At 42.2% G+C, this 16,443-nt stretch overlaps 2 protein-coding genes across 2 annotated transcripts; one reads left to right on the top strand and one right to left on the bottom strand.

Annotated features, from left to right (window-relative positions):
* Positions 1-2,930: 2,930 nt before the first annotated feature.
* On the top strand, positions 2,931-5,387 carry LOC124287370 (ultraviolet-B receptor UVR8-like). Its single transcript, XM_046723881.1, has 2 exons — positions 2,931-3,322; positions 3,988-5,387. The coding sequence occupies exons 1-2, from the start codon at positions 3,044-3,046 to the stop codon at positions 4,882-4,884; spliced, it is 1,176 nt and encodes a 391-aa protein (XP_046579837.1). The 5' UTR covers positions 2,931-3,043; the 3' UTR covers positions 4,885-5,387.
* Positions 5,388-6,485: 1,098 nt separating this feature from the next.
* LOC124287399 (antistasin-like) lies at positions 6,486-16,443 on the bottom strand. Its single transcript, XM_046723931.1, has 13 exons — positions 16,175-16,443; positions 15,234-15,353; positions 13,385-13,480; positions 12,757-12,846; positions 11,738-11,833; positions 11,390-11,485; positions 10,578-10,673; positions 10,079-10,174; positions 9,368-9,460; positions 8,889-8,981; positions 8,219-8,338; positions 7,667-7,785; positions 6,486-6,635 (listed from the first exon to the last, which is right to left on the bottom strand). The coding sequence occupies exons 1-12, from the start codon at positions 16,215-16,217 to the stop codon at positions 7,694-7,696; spliced, it is 1,131 nt and encodes a 376-aa protein (XP_046579887.1). The 5' UTR covers positions 16,218-16,443; the 3' UTR covers positions 6,486-6,635; positions 7,667-7,693.

The following is a 16,443-nucleotide window of genomic DNA, read 5'->3' as shown; positions in this document are numbered from 1 at the left end:
TGATGATTTACATTTTGTAGAACGTGAAATTGCTAATGTATCCATGACATTGGGAAATCAGATAGCAAAATTAGAATGGGTCACAAAGACCTATTTACAGGCAGAACTTGTCATTGAGAATATTCGAGGCATGTTACAAACCTTTTTATCCTATCTAGAACACCTCCAACTTCAAGTTAATATGTTGGCCTTAGGACATCTTGCACCCAGTACAATAACGCCAAAACAGTTACTAAGTTTATTAAAGGACATACAAGTCCATCTTCCTAATAGGTTTCGATTAGCAAATGATCCCGAAGACAACTTATGGGGTTTCTATAAGTCCTTACTATGTACCACCGTGCTATTCGAAAATATGATCTTGGTAATTACGTCCATTCCGCTTCTAGATGCTAATGGACAATTTGGGATATACCAGGCACATAACTTACCTATACCACTGATCGGGAATGGCATAGACACGAAACCAGATGGTATCGGTCATATGGTAGCAGAATATCGTTTAGAAACTGATGTAGTTGCAGTCAATGCACAGCGTACGAAATATGCATTATTGAAACCCTCCGAGGTACAGGCATGCACAAAACCCCTTACGGGTTATTGCCATATCCAGAGTCCCATCTACCCAATCAATCTAAGCCATCTACGTGTAGTTGCTCTATTTATGAAAGATGAAACGAAAGTCCAAAAGACCTGTCGTAGAGAAATCAGACCAAACGCAATTCTACCTATGGCAGAATACCTTGCTGCAGAACGTTGGATAGTGACGACTCATAAGAAATTAGATTTTGTAGTGGTATGTGATAGTAATAACCGGTTTTCCTATACTATCACGGTCTCTCCACCATTAGAGATAATTAAACTGAACGCCTCGTGTTCAGCATCTAATGGTCATTTGACTTTACTCCATTATTATCATAATGAAAGTCAATATCAATCAAGAGATAATTTTCTAGAGTTAGTGATGACCATGAATGTTGCGAACATGTTGCTCTGGAAACCTTTTATGAAAACAGCCAAAAGACTGAACTTGACTAGGTTGCCTGATAAACTCGGAGTTATTGAGAAAATTCCGATGGATCATCTTATTGATAAGCTTGATGAACTACATAACATGATACCAGACGATGAGACTCCTTCGTCGTGTTATCGTGGTAAATATTTTATAGGCATAATTCTACTTTTCATCCTTCGTCGTGTTATCGTGCTACACATTAGATCTATTTTAAATATGAAATGCATGCATGTTTAATTAATATTCGCGAAATATTCGAATCTCATGTGACAATCAATAAAATTACAACAAAAGCAGATATTGAATTGAAAAAAAATACGTCTGAATTTTATGACCGGTTCACTGCGAAAATGAAATAGGCGCTCGGTTTCAAATGAAATTTAGAGGATTTCAGATTGGTGATAATTAATACTATTTTCACACTCTGTCGGTCTAACATCCTAATTCATCTATCTTAGGCATCTACGAAACATCATACTGACGATTTCGTTCCGGTGAAGTAACCAAAATTTTAGGTATTTTAGGGTGAAAGAATGAAATCGACAGTTCACTCGAAATACATAACGTATATTTTTTATAACAAAGACTGTCACATGCACACAAAAATCACGTTTTTCTATGGTGTATTAATCATGGACAATATGACAGTCTCGAAAGATTATCTTCCATTTTGACAAACCTGCGCGTCTGACTCGTCCAAAAGGGTAATGCCAGGGGCGGTTCCAGAGGGGGTGCAGAGGTCCACACACACGCACACACACACACACACGCTAGTAAAAACATAGACTAATGTTTAGTCTCTAATATATATAATTTTGATAGTAGCAAAAGAAGCCCATTTAAATTGATAAGGAGTCCTAGGGAGACCAGAGATACCTGAGGAAATCTAGACTTGCTTTATTTAGGGCTTTAGCACTGCAGAGAGGTGAGGTGAGGTGAAATTGGGTTTAACGTCGTGCTTGAGACTATTTCGCTCATATGACGACGTGCATGCGTGTGTATGTGTATGTGCGGCTGCTTGTACTAGCCCAGACTGAAGCTGGTTTTATAGTGCTAGCCTACTGAGATACCATGCCGCAGTGAAGCATGAATACCCCACTCAGACACATTATACTGACTCCGAGCCGACCAGTCCTTGTTGTACCCATTAATGCCAAGCGCCAGGCAGGGACCAACAAGTACCATATTTTAACGTCTTTTGGTATGACGCGGTCGGGGATCGAACCCGCGACCTTCCGCTCTCCGGACGGACGCTCTAACCACTACACCACGGAGGCGGTCGACTGCAGAGAGGGCTTGACAGTAGGGAAAATAATGTGGTTCAGACACTGTGAGACAGACTACTAGAAACACATCAATGCTCTTTCAGGTTTATGTATCCAAAAGTACTAAAACCATTCTTTCTGTTTTCCTAGAAGATATCTGTGAACATTAATGTGTTTTTTTCCCGCACTTATCTAGATATACGTTTCCGATATTTACAAATATTCCTTTAACTATTTCGGTGCTGTTTGTTCACTCGACGCGTTACGTACGTTGATAATTTTTCTGACAATTTGATGTGAAGTCATCCATTATTTATGACTTTATCAGAACAATAGGTTGACTTCAGTGATGGTGCTTTGGAACACTGATATTTTATAAGTAGATTTTTCTTTCTCGAAATAGCAATGGATAATCTTGCTATCTTGTAGAAGTGACCCAGTGAATGAATTCTCACCAAGGGGGTACGCACCATTCAATCACTTGGTACAGGAAATTACGTACTAAATTATCGTACGTACTAAGATAATTAATATATAAGTAATCAATGAATCTGCGACTGGTAATACCCATAATGCCGTGAAGCTGTGAAAAATTCTGGTAGCGTCCGGTTATTGATCTACTAAAGCGGTTATGCCCCTTTGTTGTTTTCGCAAGACCATGAACCAGCAGTTATTATTAAACATTAGTTACTCCTGCATGTAGTAAATGTTGTTAAATTGAATGCAACCTGGTCATTTGTAAACGCTTTGTTTAGAAATTGCCATGGCGGTGTATACGTGGGGGTTTGGTAAAGCTGGGCAGCTTGGAACCGGTACAACAAACACCTGTCACACTCCTCAACGATTGACGAACAGAAATGTCGCAGGCCAAGTAAGCTTCAGTCAAATTTCAAGCGGTGGCTTGTACACAAGCTGCTTGAAAGATGATGGCCAGGTCCTCAGTTTCGGATGTGGAAAGCATGGTCGCCTTGGTTGTGGAAGTGATGGAGATCAGCTGTCTCCTTCACTTGTGAAATTCCCACAAAATACTAGAGTCATTCAGGTACGTTACTTTTTAACATAACGCCCTCTCTGTCTTTCTATTCAAATTAAAAAGTCAACAGGTCAATCTGAAATAATTTATTTGTATGTTGTTTTAATAACGCTGCACGTACTGTATACCAGCTATCTTAAAAATCTTAGAATTTGTTTTTAAGAATAAGATCGGAATTCGGAGCAACAGGCACAAAGACGTTATTTTTGTAAATGAGTAAAAGGGCACGATGCATGGTCAAAAGTTCCACGTGCAAAGTTGAACCCCGTAAATCGTAAAGTAATTGACCCTCCCCTCCCCAGCCCTGCATGTCATGTACAAAGTCAATGACACCCCCTTAACACTCCGTTGCTCCAGGTTGGACTCACACACCTATATACAGTGATTTGTATTGTTGAGTTGTTTTCAACAAAGATAAATGACAGGCATTCTCCAATGTTTTCATTTGATGATATGGTGATATCAGTATTTGAACAGTTAGACTTGGCAGGACAGGGAATTTATCTATTTATGTCGCTTACTTCACTACGAGTGACAACTCCAACCAGGTGTCTTTCCGATATCTAACACGGCTATTAAGGCCATTGCTGGGACAGGAATTATCAGCATTATATAACCTTGTATATTACATGGTTACTCACTCACTCACTTACTTTCTCTGTATTTATACTCAGGTGTCCTGTGGGTCGTGGCATGGAGCAGCTGTCTCGGAGGACGGTCACCTGTTTAGCTGGGGGTACCCGAGAGCTTGTGGGGTATCAGGTATCAATCATGACCCCCAGGGAATCCTATCCCCTATTCCCGTGCCCAATTTTACCCCAGATCGACTCATTGGTGTCTCCTGCGGTCACAACTATACTTTAGCGTGGACCGAGACTGGTCGGGCATTCTCCTGGGGGTGCGGCCGACATGGCGTGCTGGGGCACGGCACAGAGGAAGACTCCCAAACCCCGAAAGAAATAGAGGCTCTGAGTGTCAAAGACGTAGTTTTCATGGACGCAGGGTACGCTCATTGCGGCGCAGTTACCAAAGACGGTGCCGTCTACATGTTTGGCAAAGGCGCAGATGGAGCTCTTGGCTTGGGGGAGAAAACACTCAACAATAAACTCGTCCCTGCCGTAGTTAATAGCCTCTCTGGTGTGGACGTGGTTGAAATAAGCTGCAGCGTGGGGGAACATCACGGCCACACCCTTGCCGTCACCAGGGATGCGGAGGTATTCTCGTGGGGGGATGGGTATAAGGGTAAACTGGGAACGGGGGACCAAGAACCACGGTTTGAACCAACGAAGGTCCTGCCGTCGTCTTTCCAGAACGAGGCAATCGCGCATGTGTCGTCGGGTGGGATACACAGCTCAGCCGTCAGTGTGTCGGGGCGGGTGTTCACCTGGGGGTGTGGCAGTGATGGTAGGTTAGGTCACCCCGAGGGCAAAGGTCACAGGTACCTGTTTCGCTCAGATGTTCCCAAACCAGTGGAATTCTTCAAGCCGAACCAACATGTAAAAATGGTGAAATGTTCCTACTATCACACAGTTGCTTTAGTTACAGAGGAAAAGTCTTCAGGTCGTCATTGATTGGTGTGTACATGTTTTATAGGGGCGCTGGGGTAGTCTTGTGGTACGCCGGAAGCCGGGGTTTGATTCCATACATGGCTACGATGTGTGAAGCCAGTTTCTGGTGTCAACCGGCGTGATATTGCCGGAAATGTGCTAGCCGTAAAACCCAACTCACTCACACACTAACTCACACGTATAATGACGTAATTATCTATTTTAGTTAGCCGTGTGGTAGTGTGTTTGGCTGCTTCTCGTCCACTGAGGTATCAGTGAAACATATAGCCACAGTATACGGACCCCTAGCTGACCCCTAGCTGACCAGTCGTCGTTAGCTGCAACAAGTACCACCTACAATATGTGTTGGTATGGAGGTCGCTGGAATAGAACCACCGCCAGCCGGGCTCTATCCACTCGGCCATGGAGGTGAGGAGGTGAAATTGGGTTTAACGTCGTGCTTGAGACTATTTCGCTCATATGACGACGTGCATGCGTGTGTATGTGTATGTGCGGCTGCTTGTACTAGCCCAAACCTAAGCTGGTTTTACAGTGCTAGCCTACTGAGATACCATGCCGCAGTGAAGCATGAATACCCCACTCAGACACATTATACTGACTCCGAGCCGACCAGTCCTTGTTGTACCCATTAATGCCGAGCGCCAGGCAGGGACCAACAAGTACCATATTTTAACGTCTTTGGTTTGACACGGTCGGGGATCGAACCCCGCGACCTTCCGCTCTCCGGGCGGACGCTCTAACCACTACACCACGGAGGCGGTCCACTGGGCCATGGAGGCCCAACTTCACATTGTATTCTGATGCCGGCACTCACTTGGCGTTGTCCACGTTCAGATGATGTATTTAGATCTGAAGCCCCATCACATGTACGGCAAACCGTAAACTGCCATGTTGTGTGTTTATGCTACGTTCATGTCATGTTTGAGAAGATTGCGAAACTTCATTAACCCGAACGCCATGAATCCGGAACCACAGCTACCGGAATAGTATCGCTTGGACGTTTACATGTTTACATTATATCTGTATAATGACCGACGATCCTCTAGTCGGGCTCTAGTTCATCCGGGCCCGTCGCACAACACGACCGGAAGTGAACAAGGGTCGTAACACAATATGGAGTTATGATCACTTTGGCTACGACAACTTTGTGGAACGGATCCCAGGACGTTTTAAGAACGGATCGACATATATCGGAATATGTAACTCGTCTTATATCCACATCATATGATTTTAAGACTTTCGACATATATCGTCTAAGACTTTCTTTGTTATAGTGGGGATATCGACAAGAGGTGATCCCAGGACTCCGACTCACAGTGTTTTACAGAGTAAACTATCGTGACAGTAACAGCAGAATGTGATCTGCACGACGTGTTTCACGACTTTAGACAGAACCTTATCAAAGTTAAAAGTACATGTGTATCTCGTACCCAAACCCTGACCTCAGTATTTACATGTGTTTACCTCCTCTGTGTAACCGTCCGATGTGTGTGTGTGTGTGTGTGTGTGTGTGTGTGTATATATATATATATATGTATATATATATATATGTATGTATGTATGTATGTATATATACATATGCTAAGAACAACATAATGCACACATTCCACATCAAGTGATTTATTCTCGTAACAACATGTATAAAAGATTAACGCTGTCTGTTGAGTAGCACTTCACGCGATGGGCCCGGTTCTGACATACGAACCTCTCGGCAACTGTCGCCTCATAGGTCTTGCTTCTATCGCGGGTTCGACCTGAATAAAGAAACAGGGTGAATGAGTGAGTATGGTTTTACGCCGCTTTTAGTAACATTCCAGTAGTATCACACAGGGGAACATTAGAAATATGATTCACATATTGCATCCATGTGAGGAATCGAACCTAGGTCTTCGTGTTGAGAAGCGAACACTTTAACCTGAGGACTACTAACAAGGCGTATGGGGCTGCTAGTATGGATGTAAATTGTACGTAGACTCAACCATTTATGCCTTGGTTGCAGCGGATACTAATCTCAGATCTGGTTGTAATTCCCCACCCATCCCAAACTAGAATATTGTTAAATGGGGCATAATAACCATATCCACTCTCCATCGCTTGTCATTTACCATGTACACCGTCCCATTTTACTGTGTGTCTTTCAACGATAACAGTGTTTTCTGTAAATGAAGTATTGAAATTCCAACCTATATATACAAATTTTTGAAGAAAAAGATCATCATAGATTGAACTATGTATTTTGTGAATTTCTATGTTTTACATAACATTTATCGGAATAAATTACATCCGAAAATTCTGTGTTTCAGAGAGTTAATCTGCTGTTCTGAGACAACTGCATTGACAAAATAGTTTTTAGCCTGTTCAGAATTACCAGACTCTCTCTATATATATGTGTCACAGAATCTGAAGGGTCAGGAGGGAGATAATGTCTGTGCATAAACTAGTGAAAATGAAGCTGTGGAGCAGAATGGATCCATAATAATACAAGTCAACAGATCGATGCTCAAGATATCGATCACTGGATTGTCTGGCCCAGACCCGATTATTCACAGACCCCGTCATATAGCTATAATGTTGCTGCGCAGCATTAAACAAAGTCATAAAATACTAAGATAAGACAAAATATTTTAGACATGGCATAAACGACAACAGTAATTATGTATGTAAAACAGACTGAAAACTTTACGCAATTTGTTTAATAATTTGTCACTTCCGTTTTCTAATGGCCTATATATTTGGTCAAGTACGATCTAGTAGCGTACACACGACGTATGTAAAGACAGCACACCTTGGTAACCATGGCACAGTGTTGTCTTCACCAGCGACATCTACAGGTCTCGCATCCTCGGCGATTCTTCCTGTAACCGTTGGGACAGTCCATGCGGCATCTCACTTTCCGGCAGATTTCTGTAAACAGAAGAAGCCACTTTGTGACAAATAATGTAGAGACTGAACCAGCTAAAGGGTGAACTAGAATGTTTAAGACACAAATACGTTGAAAATCACAGCGAACCTTTGTTACAGAAACAAAAATAGTGTAATACAAATGGCGTCCATTTTGAAAAATGGTGGCTATCTTTGAATTTGGGATTGGCCAACGTTATTATTTCAGTAAGTGTACCAAAGTGAACATGTATGCAAATTTTGTTGCTTGTATTACAAAGGGAACGATTTTTCCATTATCTGCCGTACTATGTGACATTAGCTCGGATTTAAAACTCCGAAATCCTAGCAATGGTCAGCTTTTACTATCCGCCATGCAGTGGTCGTGAAACACGTTAAGTAGTACTTGTTTCTTTAATCGTCTATGTACAAATGTATCATGTTGTATTTCACTTACTCTTCGGTCTTGGCCAGTAGCACTTGCATTTGTCACATCCCTTGCGGTCCTTACGGAACCCGAAGGGGCAGTTCTTGTAGCACTGTATTGGGGAACACTTGTCACTTAAACTGGAAGAAGCTGGAGAAAACCAAAACAGATGATAATGAGTGAGTGAGGGAACTGAATGAAGTGGCTTTAGTGTAGTTGATCACGCATGTTCGATTTGTTTTCGGTAAGCCAAAATTGTAAATGGTTACCATTTCGTCGGAAACCAAATGGTTCTGCCAAATCAACTATCATTACTAAACAAATCCAATATTTGAACCCATGACACAGCTAAGAAAAACATCTCTCCATAGCAAGCTGCAACGTCTCGTGATAGAGAGACTCCATTCAAGAACTACTGTGTCTCAAATATTTCATTGCCTGGAACATTTCCTTGGACGTATATTTGTATCTTTTCACATTTATGAGCACACTTTTGATGAAGGCTATGTCGTAAAGTCGAAACGTTTTCAATAGTGTTTGTCTTAACATGAGCTATGAGCATACGTTCCGTCACCACGACGTGTAGGCGTGACAAAACGTTTAACACCTCCATGGAACCAACCAATACAGTGCTGCTGACGAACATAGAACATAGTCCGGGAATAGCTCAGATCTGAAGCCACCACCAGGCTGTACCTACCGGCACACTTGCACGTCTCACAGCCGTTGTCGTCCTTCTCGAAGCCATTTGGGCACATCATCAGGCACATTGCTTTCTGGGGGCACGAATCATCTATAACAGAGGCACATACTGAGATGTTGTGCTGTCTTTTAGTGTTTCGCTATAAACGGGAGATATGGGGTGTCCCTTATACTTTATATGTATTCTTGTCACTGAGCTAATTTTCACCAAGTGTTTCAGTGAATAACGGGTTGCAACATCATGAACGCAAAAGAAACATATTGTAAGCTTTCGAGTTTAAGTGTCATTTCTTGGGGAAAGAAAGACATTTTAAATTTGCACTGAATAAGATTCATTAAGACTAATGTTTGCATATTTACCGGATAGTCATATCAATTTATATCGAATTGCTTTAATATATAGTATACACCTGACAACACGGTAACATAGAAAGCAATATTCCAGTCCTGTGACTTGTACAGACACGGGACACATACCTTCACAGCTGCAGGTGTCACAGCCATTGGTGTCCTTCCTGAAGCCTTTCGAGCAGTTCATCATGCACATTGCCTTAGGTGGACACTTGGCGGCTGAAATGACATGTCATACAAGCATATGGGAACACATGAATACGTGTTATCAAACTCATATACCACTGTGTATGGAATCAAATTAATGACGGCCACTTTTACCCAAAAGCATTACCCGAACACTGCGGATGACGAAGGCAATAAAATGATATCACGTTACAGACGTTGAACACAGCCTAGGATACTTCCGGTTTGATTGAGTGAGTCCACTGTGTGAGCGGGTGACTAACGATTAGGTCGCTTAGAACATCTATATATTCCAGGGGCGCAGGAACGGTTTTCAGAGGAGGGAGGGGGGGCTAATTTATGAAAAGTATTGAAAATTAAAGCGAAATTGCAGTTATGGTAAGGTAGATATGGTTTCGTCTTGAAAAACGTGGGGGGCTAACACGCACGCACGCACGCGCACGCACACACACACACACACACACACACACACACACCTTGTTCCTACGCCCCTGTATTCAGCTATATACAATGCAGCCTGTTGTTGTGTGAAAGCCAAAACGTCTCAGACGTTTGACACGCTGGTGAAACCCGCAGGTACGGTGTCTGTTCGAAGGTCACCGAGGCTACGAGTTACGGTGTTTTCACCAGAGGACATCCACGGAAGCTCACCTGCACACTTGCAAATGTCACATCCTTCATCATCCTTCTCGAAGCCATCTCGACAGAACATCATGCACATGGGTTTGTTGAGGCAGTTGGGGCTGGCTGTGGAAGTATTGAATAAATATAGCATAAACTCTGCAGTTAATGAGTGGGATGTAACGTCGCTTTAAATTATTTTAGTCGTATCTCTAAGATTAGTAATTTTGTTCAACCAACGAGCACAGGCATTGGTGATATGAGCAAATTTAGCACTGACAACGCTGGGATACACAACGTACACAAGCGCGCTCATGCAGTGAGTGAGTGAGTTTAGTTGTACGCTGTTTAAGCAATATTCCAGCAATATCACGGCGGGGGACACCAGAAATGGCTTCACACATTGTACCCATATCATGTTGGCGCTCATGCAGAGTTAAATGGACACATTGATATATTAAGACATAAATGTCTCCCCAAGTTCTATCCATCTTAGACTGAATCTTAAGACTAGAGTTTAGTAACTTACGTGCACACTTGCAGACATCACAGCCCTCCTCATCTTTCATGAAGCCGTGTGGACACATCATCCTACAGATAGGCTTCTGGGCGCACACTGGGCTGTCTGCAATATACGCATACAAATATGTGTATAAGTAGCGTAGAAGTTTCAGGCTTTATACTTAAAGTTTTGATATAGGGCAATGGTTAGTGGGAGTCTTAATATACACGGGTGACCCGTCTAAACAGCCCATGTCAGACTGGATAACCCGTCAGTCTGGAGCCTGTTAGTCTGGAACATCCCTGTTCCAGGTTTAGGTACATGCACCGGTGTGATACCTCGGACTGCAGTGGCAAGTGATGTTAGTGTAACCCATGTACTGCCCGATCTTCTACGTGTATTGATACCCATACAATACATCACTCGGTTTTCGAAAAGGTCATTAGAAAATCAGACACAGAAGTTAGGTAGACACCTATATAAGTCTCATGACACTATTTTGAACTGTGGCAGTCATGTGAACTAGAAATCTGGCTACTTCTGCTTCGAGTATGGATTCCCAGCAGCCCGAAGATGGCCATAGGATCACAGTCTGCAGAGTGTACTGTGAGTTGCATTTGAGTCGGGTTGACTTGTAAACTGAGGTTATAACGAACTCGAACGCTCCACACTATATCTAGTTCGTTATAACCCTTGTTCGTTAAGGCATTTGGACAAAAATATACAGCAAGTCACAGCGACCAAAAAGCAGTTCGTTATATCCGTCACTTCGTTAAAAGCGAGTTCGTTATAAACGTAGTTTGTAGTAGGCTACATGTTTAGTGTCGTGAATTATATACCTGCGCATTTGCAGACATCACAGCCCTCCTGGTCTCTCTCAAAGCCAAATTCACACATCATCCTACAGATGGGTTTCTCTGCACAAGCAGGATTTGCTGGAGACAGAAAATAATAAAGTAACCATTTTAACACACACTTTATCTTTACGAAAGACATGACAAAACGAGAGCATTACCCTCGTGTGTTTCCGTATTCTAAATATACAATATTAAACATATATATCGTCTTCGTTAACGGTGTGATATTAACGATGTAGAGCACACTTGGCCAATACTCTCTGTATATCACAGATTCAGTCAGGGTATATTCGGGGATGTGTAAACGTGACGTATTTCTGTAGAACTGACCTGCACATCGACAGACGTCACAACCCTCCCCGTCCTTCTCAAACCCAAACGGACAGGACATCCTACACATTGGTCTTTGGGAACATCCTGGATTGGCTGTTGAACAAAAATGTTTAAAAGAAATACAGTTGAATAAACAGATGCCCTATCGTACGAGTGAATACCACAATGGTGAGTGTATTTGCATGCAACAAATTACAGATATATATTAGATAAATAATAAATTTATCACGCGAAAGGGCGAACAAAATATACAGTACAGGGCCAAATGCCTCGCTTGTGTATCTCACTTAGCCGCGCATAATATCAACCACTAGATTGTCCGACAGACTGCCGTGATAGAGCTGGAATACCGCTGACTTCCGCGTTAAACATTTTATGTCACTCATGACACAACAGACTATTACTCATAACGCCTATCAACAGAAACATATCTGACCATTCACCCCTGTACATAAGCATGAAAAACGCAACGGTGTCACAATGGAAATGATGGGACACCAGTTGATATCAGTCATATCTGCATATTCAAATGAAATATAGATAATAAAAGCGCTATAGAAAAGCCAGAGACAGATTCCTTTAGGCGTTACAGCAAACTAGCGGAGAAAATTAAATTGAGTTGATCACTGACAATCAGTGAGACACCAAGTGTTAACGAATAGTACGCATGTCACTCACACAGTTTGCATGAAGTGTTTGTCGCATGACGCGGCTGCGACGGCGGTCTGAGTACAAACCAGACAATCACGTGATCGATGGATTATATAATCCAGAGACACGATAGTGCATATATTATTTCCCCCAAAATTAAACACGATTTGTTAACGACATGTAGCAATATTTATATACTCCATGGCCGTTTTACCTGTTTTCATCAGCAATGTCATGCCGCGCAGGAGGCAGCTATATACAAGTAGAAACAATACAATACTGACCGCCATTTTCAGAAATAATTTTAAAAATCCATTATAAAAACAGTACATTATCTGTCAGTCCACACGGTCCAAACAACATACCGGCGCACTTGCATCTTTCACAGCCATTCTCGTCACGTTCGAAGCCATGTGGACAGTTCATCATACACATTACATCCGGGCACACGGTATCTGCAATAAACAATAGCGCCATTATTTAGTACCTCTGTGACTGAAATATGGTCGTCCAAAGGCCAGATCAGAATATTAATGCAATAGATTTAGATGCCTCAGAAGTCCACCCGAGTTTGTTTTTTATATGACTGAAAATTAAAAGGACTTTTATTAAATTTGATTACGTCTATTTATTCTCCACCTATTGTATAAACTTTATGGCTTGTTAATCATGTGTAAATATATTTATATACATTGGATCAGTAAAGACTGGGGTAAGACATACATGTGAAACCACATGATTCCTACCTTGCTTCAAATGTAAACTCGTGCCGAAAACAAATATATCATATTTAACTAGTAAATCAACGTAGAAGTGTCCTTTTAAGTATACTTTCTGTTTTGAACGTAATATCGCTAACCTACGATACATTAAACTGAAATCAAACGTATGATCGTAAAAAGTAATATCAAGCATGAAAAGAGTGAGTGAGTTGGGTTTTACGCCGCTTTGGCATGACGGTGAAAGAAAAACAAGGCTGGATGGGAGTGTTACCTTTACACTTGCACACGTCACAACCGTTGTCATCTGTGGCGAATCCATTGGGGCAGTTCATCATACACATGGCCTTGGGTGGACACTTGACCTGCCCTGTAAGCACACCGGTCAGTCGTGTAAATACAGTTTGTTGGTTTGTTGTTTGACGCCGCACTCAGCAATGTTCCAGCTGTGTGACGGCTGTCTGTAAATATGCCAGTCTGGACCAGATAGTCCAGTGACTGGCACCAGGATCATCGATCTACGCAACTGGGATACGATGACATGTGTCAAACAAGTCACCGAGCCTGACCACCCGATCTCGTTAGTCGCCTCTGACGCCAAGCATGGGTTACTGAAGACCTGGGCCTAGATTTTCGAAGCTCTCTTAGCGCTAGATAGTCGTAAGTGCCATACATTAACATTAACTTACGACTATCTTAGCGGTAAGAGAGCTTCGAAAATGTGGGCCCTGGATCTTCACGGGTCGTGTAAACACAAGATACCCCATGAACGTACATGTCATTCCACTCAGGCAGGACCCGAAGGGGATAAATCAATGTTTGAAGTTATTTGTAATGAAGGGTTTTAACAAGTATGGACTACGGTATGAGAGTGTTGAGCATTTATTGTTTTATTACAGTTTTATTGGGACCTGATTAGACACTCTTGACCTGAAGCATTCGCAGCCTTTGCTAGAAAAGGGCGAGTGAATATCACTGTACACCGCTTGTAGCAGTATCGCAGCAATATCACGGGGTCACCAGGACTGTTGCTGGGAATGATAGTTGACTGGAATTATTCCTGATCAGTCATGGCGACTCAAATCTACATATACCACATGTTCTGTGCAGGTGTTCTACTACTACTGTTTGGACGATCCTAGATAGGTTTAATGTCTCTTGACGGGTACCTCAGTTACCTGACGGTAAATACGTTCTTTAATACCCGTGAAGATCCGGGTTAGAATTGGTCTTCACCAGCCGAGAGCCGCGACTGTATAGGACCGCAATTCGGCTAGTCTTCACCAGCCCATGCTTCTCGTAAGAGGCAACTAACGGGACCAGGTGGTCAGGCTCGGTGACTTGGTTAACACATGTCAGTAGTGTAGACTGATGCTCATGTTATTGATCACTTGGTTGTCTGGTCCAGACTCGATTATTTACAGACCGCCGTCATATAGCTGGAATATTGCTGAGTGCGGCGTTAAACAACAAACCAACAACAACCAGCGTTCTTTAATGCTTTCACACACGTTGTGCTGACAATCCTAGGATCATCATCAGGGTAAATCTGAGATTCAAGCTCCAGACACTGAAACACTATACCGGCTAACTATATTGCTTTACACACTTGAGCTGCCACTAACACATTCGAGTTTTGTAGAAGTCTGGATAAATCGAAAATATTCAAGTTTCCACTGATCAGTCAATATCGCATTATTTATGTAAGACATCGGTTCTTGGGAGATCCGGAATAGCAATTTTGTTCATTTCCAGACTGTTCTCAATAAAACAGACTGTTCTCTTAAATGTTAAGGTATGGGAGTTAAACGGAAGTTCTGGTCCGTAATGACGATATTATATTTTAGTATGGTGGGGTCGGAACTCAGAAGCACCATCGAATCCGCTAATGTCGTACAATAAGTACGGACATCTAAAGAAGAATGGCAACGATATGATAGGATTGAGAACAGCACGAACCAATGCATATATCGTTAGATTCCAAGTCCTAACAATACCACAGTAAATCATGCGACAGATATCGAACGTATAATCACGTGCTGTATAACCTGTCAAAACTTGCGTATGTTATGTGACGAAGTGGACAAGACCGCGGATTCTAACTGGGTTCCGTCTATACTTACTTCTTTCGACAATGGGCTGTGCACATTTACAAATCTCGCATCCCTCGTCGTCTGTCGCCAAGCCGTAGGGACACGCCATCATACAGAGGGGTTTAGGGGCACAACGCCCACTCACTAAGGCTGAAAGTACATGAAATTCGTTCAGATATAGCGAAATGGATTTAATATCTTTAAACCGACCTATTTGGCAACTGTGTAAAAATATGCACAGAAGCGTCACTGACAGTTAATATATCCTAACCCTATAATAACAATGCGTAACAAAAGCAGTGTGGTTTTGAACTGACTGCTACGTCACATGACCAGATGGTTGCAAGATATTCCTCCCATACCGCAACAGCCCGTGCATGACTACTGGGCCAGGTGAACGAGTGGTTCATAGCATGAGCAAAGATATATCTACAATAATGCAAAATCAGCCAATCACCGTCCTTCATTAGTACATTTGACGGTGATTGACTTTTTTTCGTCCCTTAATCCCAACGGAGGATAGGCGTGTTACAATCAAACCGAAATGACTAGCTTTGTTGTTCATTAAATTTGGAGATTAAAACTGCAGTTTTTGTATGGCCAGTGATTAACGCATTAAATAGGAATTTAAGACGACACAAGAGAACAGTCAGAGTTGATCATCTGCTGACATAGACTCCACTTGACATAAAAGACGAAATACTGGTGAAAATAATAATAATGGCGAACTGAAAATGTGATGCACCAATATTATAACGTGCCATTCAAATAGTTGTCACAGTGAATACTGACAGAGCGAGACTCCGTTACTACCGACATTTCCTACTAAAACCTCACGGCTTAACCAAACTGGACATGGATTAATGTTACATTGTATAAATACAAGCGTTCCGGCAGCAAATGTCCACAAGGTGTCGTTCCTTGTTAAAAGGGTTCGGAATAACGAGGTTTCAGTGTTAAAAATAACTTACCTATTCCATAAACCAAAACACCGAGAAATATCAGCGAGTTCATTTTCGCAGCTGGTATAGGGCTGTCCAACACTGCTGGGTAGAACACTGTGAAGCTCTAGTCTACCCCTCGGCATTTATACGTTGTTTTCACGCCTACACAAAGGGTCGTAAATCAGGGAACATTGTAAAGTCAAAATTGGTAACACAAGAGATAAATTAGCCATTGTTTAGTCAGCCAATCAAAATCAATCGAAATTTTGTAGTGGTGTCATGAATCGTTTTTCCTG

Source organism: Haliotis rubra, unplaced genomic scaffold (genome assembly GCF_003918875.1).
Source record: "Haliotis rubra isolate DU_JTF1 unplaced genomic scaffold, ASM391887v1 Scf40, whole genome shotgun sequence".
Lineage (NCBI taxonomy): Eukaryota > Metazoa > Mollusca > Gastropoda > Lepetellida > Haliotidae > Haliotis > Haliotis rubra.
The sequence above is the reverse complement of the archived record's forward strand: the minus strand, read 5'-3'. Positions and strand labels throughout refer to the sequence as shown.

Coding starts and splice junctions, on each gene's coding strand:
- LOC124287399 (XM_046723931.1), bottom strand. CDS start 16,217: ATGAACTCGCTGATATTTCTCGGTGTTTTGGTTTATGGAATAG. Junction 11,486..11,737: donor TGACGTCTGTCGATGTGCAG/GTCAGTTCTACA, acceptor TTCTGTCTCCAG/CAAATCCTGCTTGTGCAGAG. Junction 7,786..8,218: donor CTACTGGCCAAGACCGAAGA/GTAAGTGAAATA, acceptor TTCTGTTTACAG/AAATCTGCCGGAAAGTGAGA.
- LOC124287370 (XM_046723881.1), top strand. CDS start 3,044: ATGGCGGTGTATACGTGGGGGTTTGGTAAAGCTGGGCAGCTTGGAACC. Junction 3,323..3,987: donor AAAATACTAGAGTCATTCAG/GTACGTTACTTT, acceptor ATTTATACTCAG/GTGTCCTGTGGGTCGTGGCA.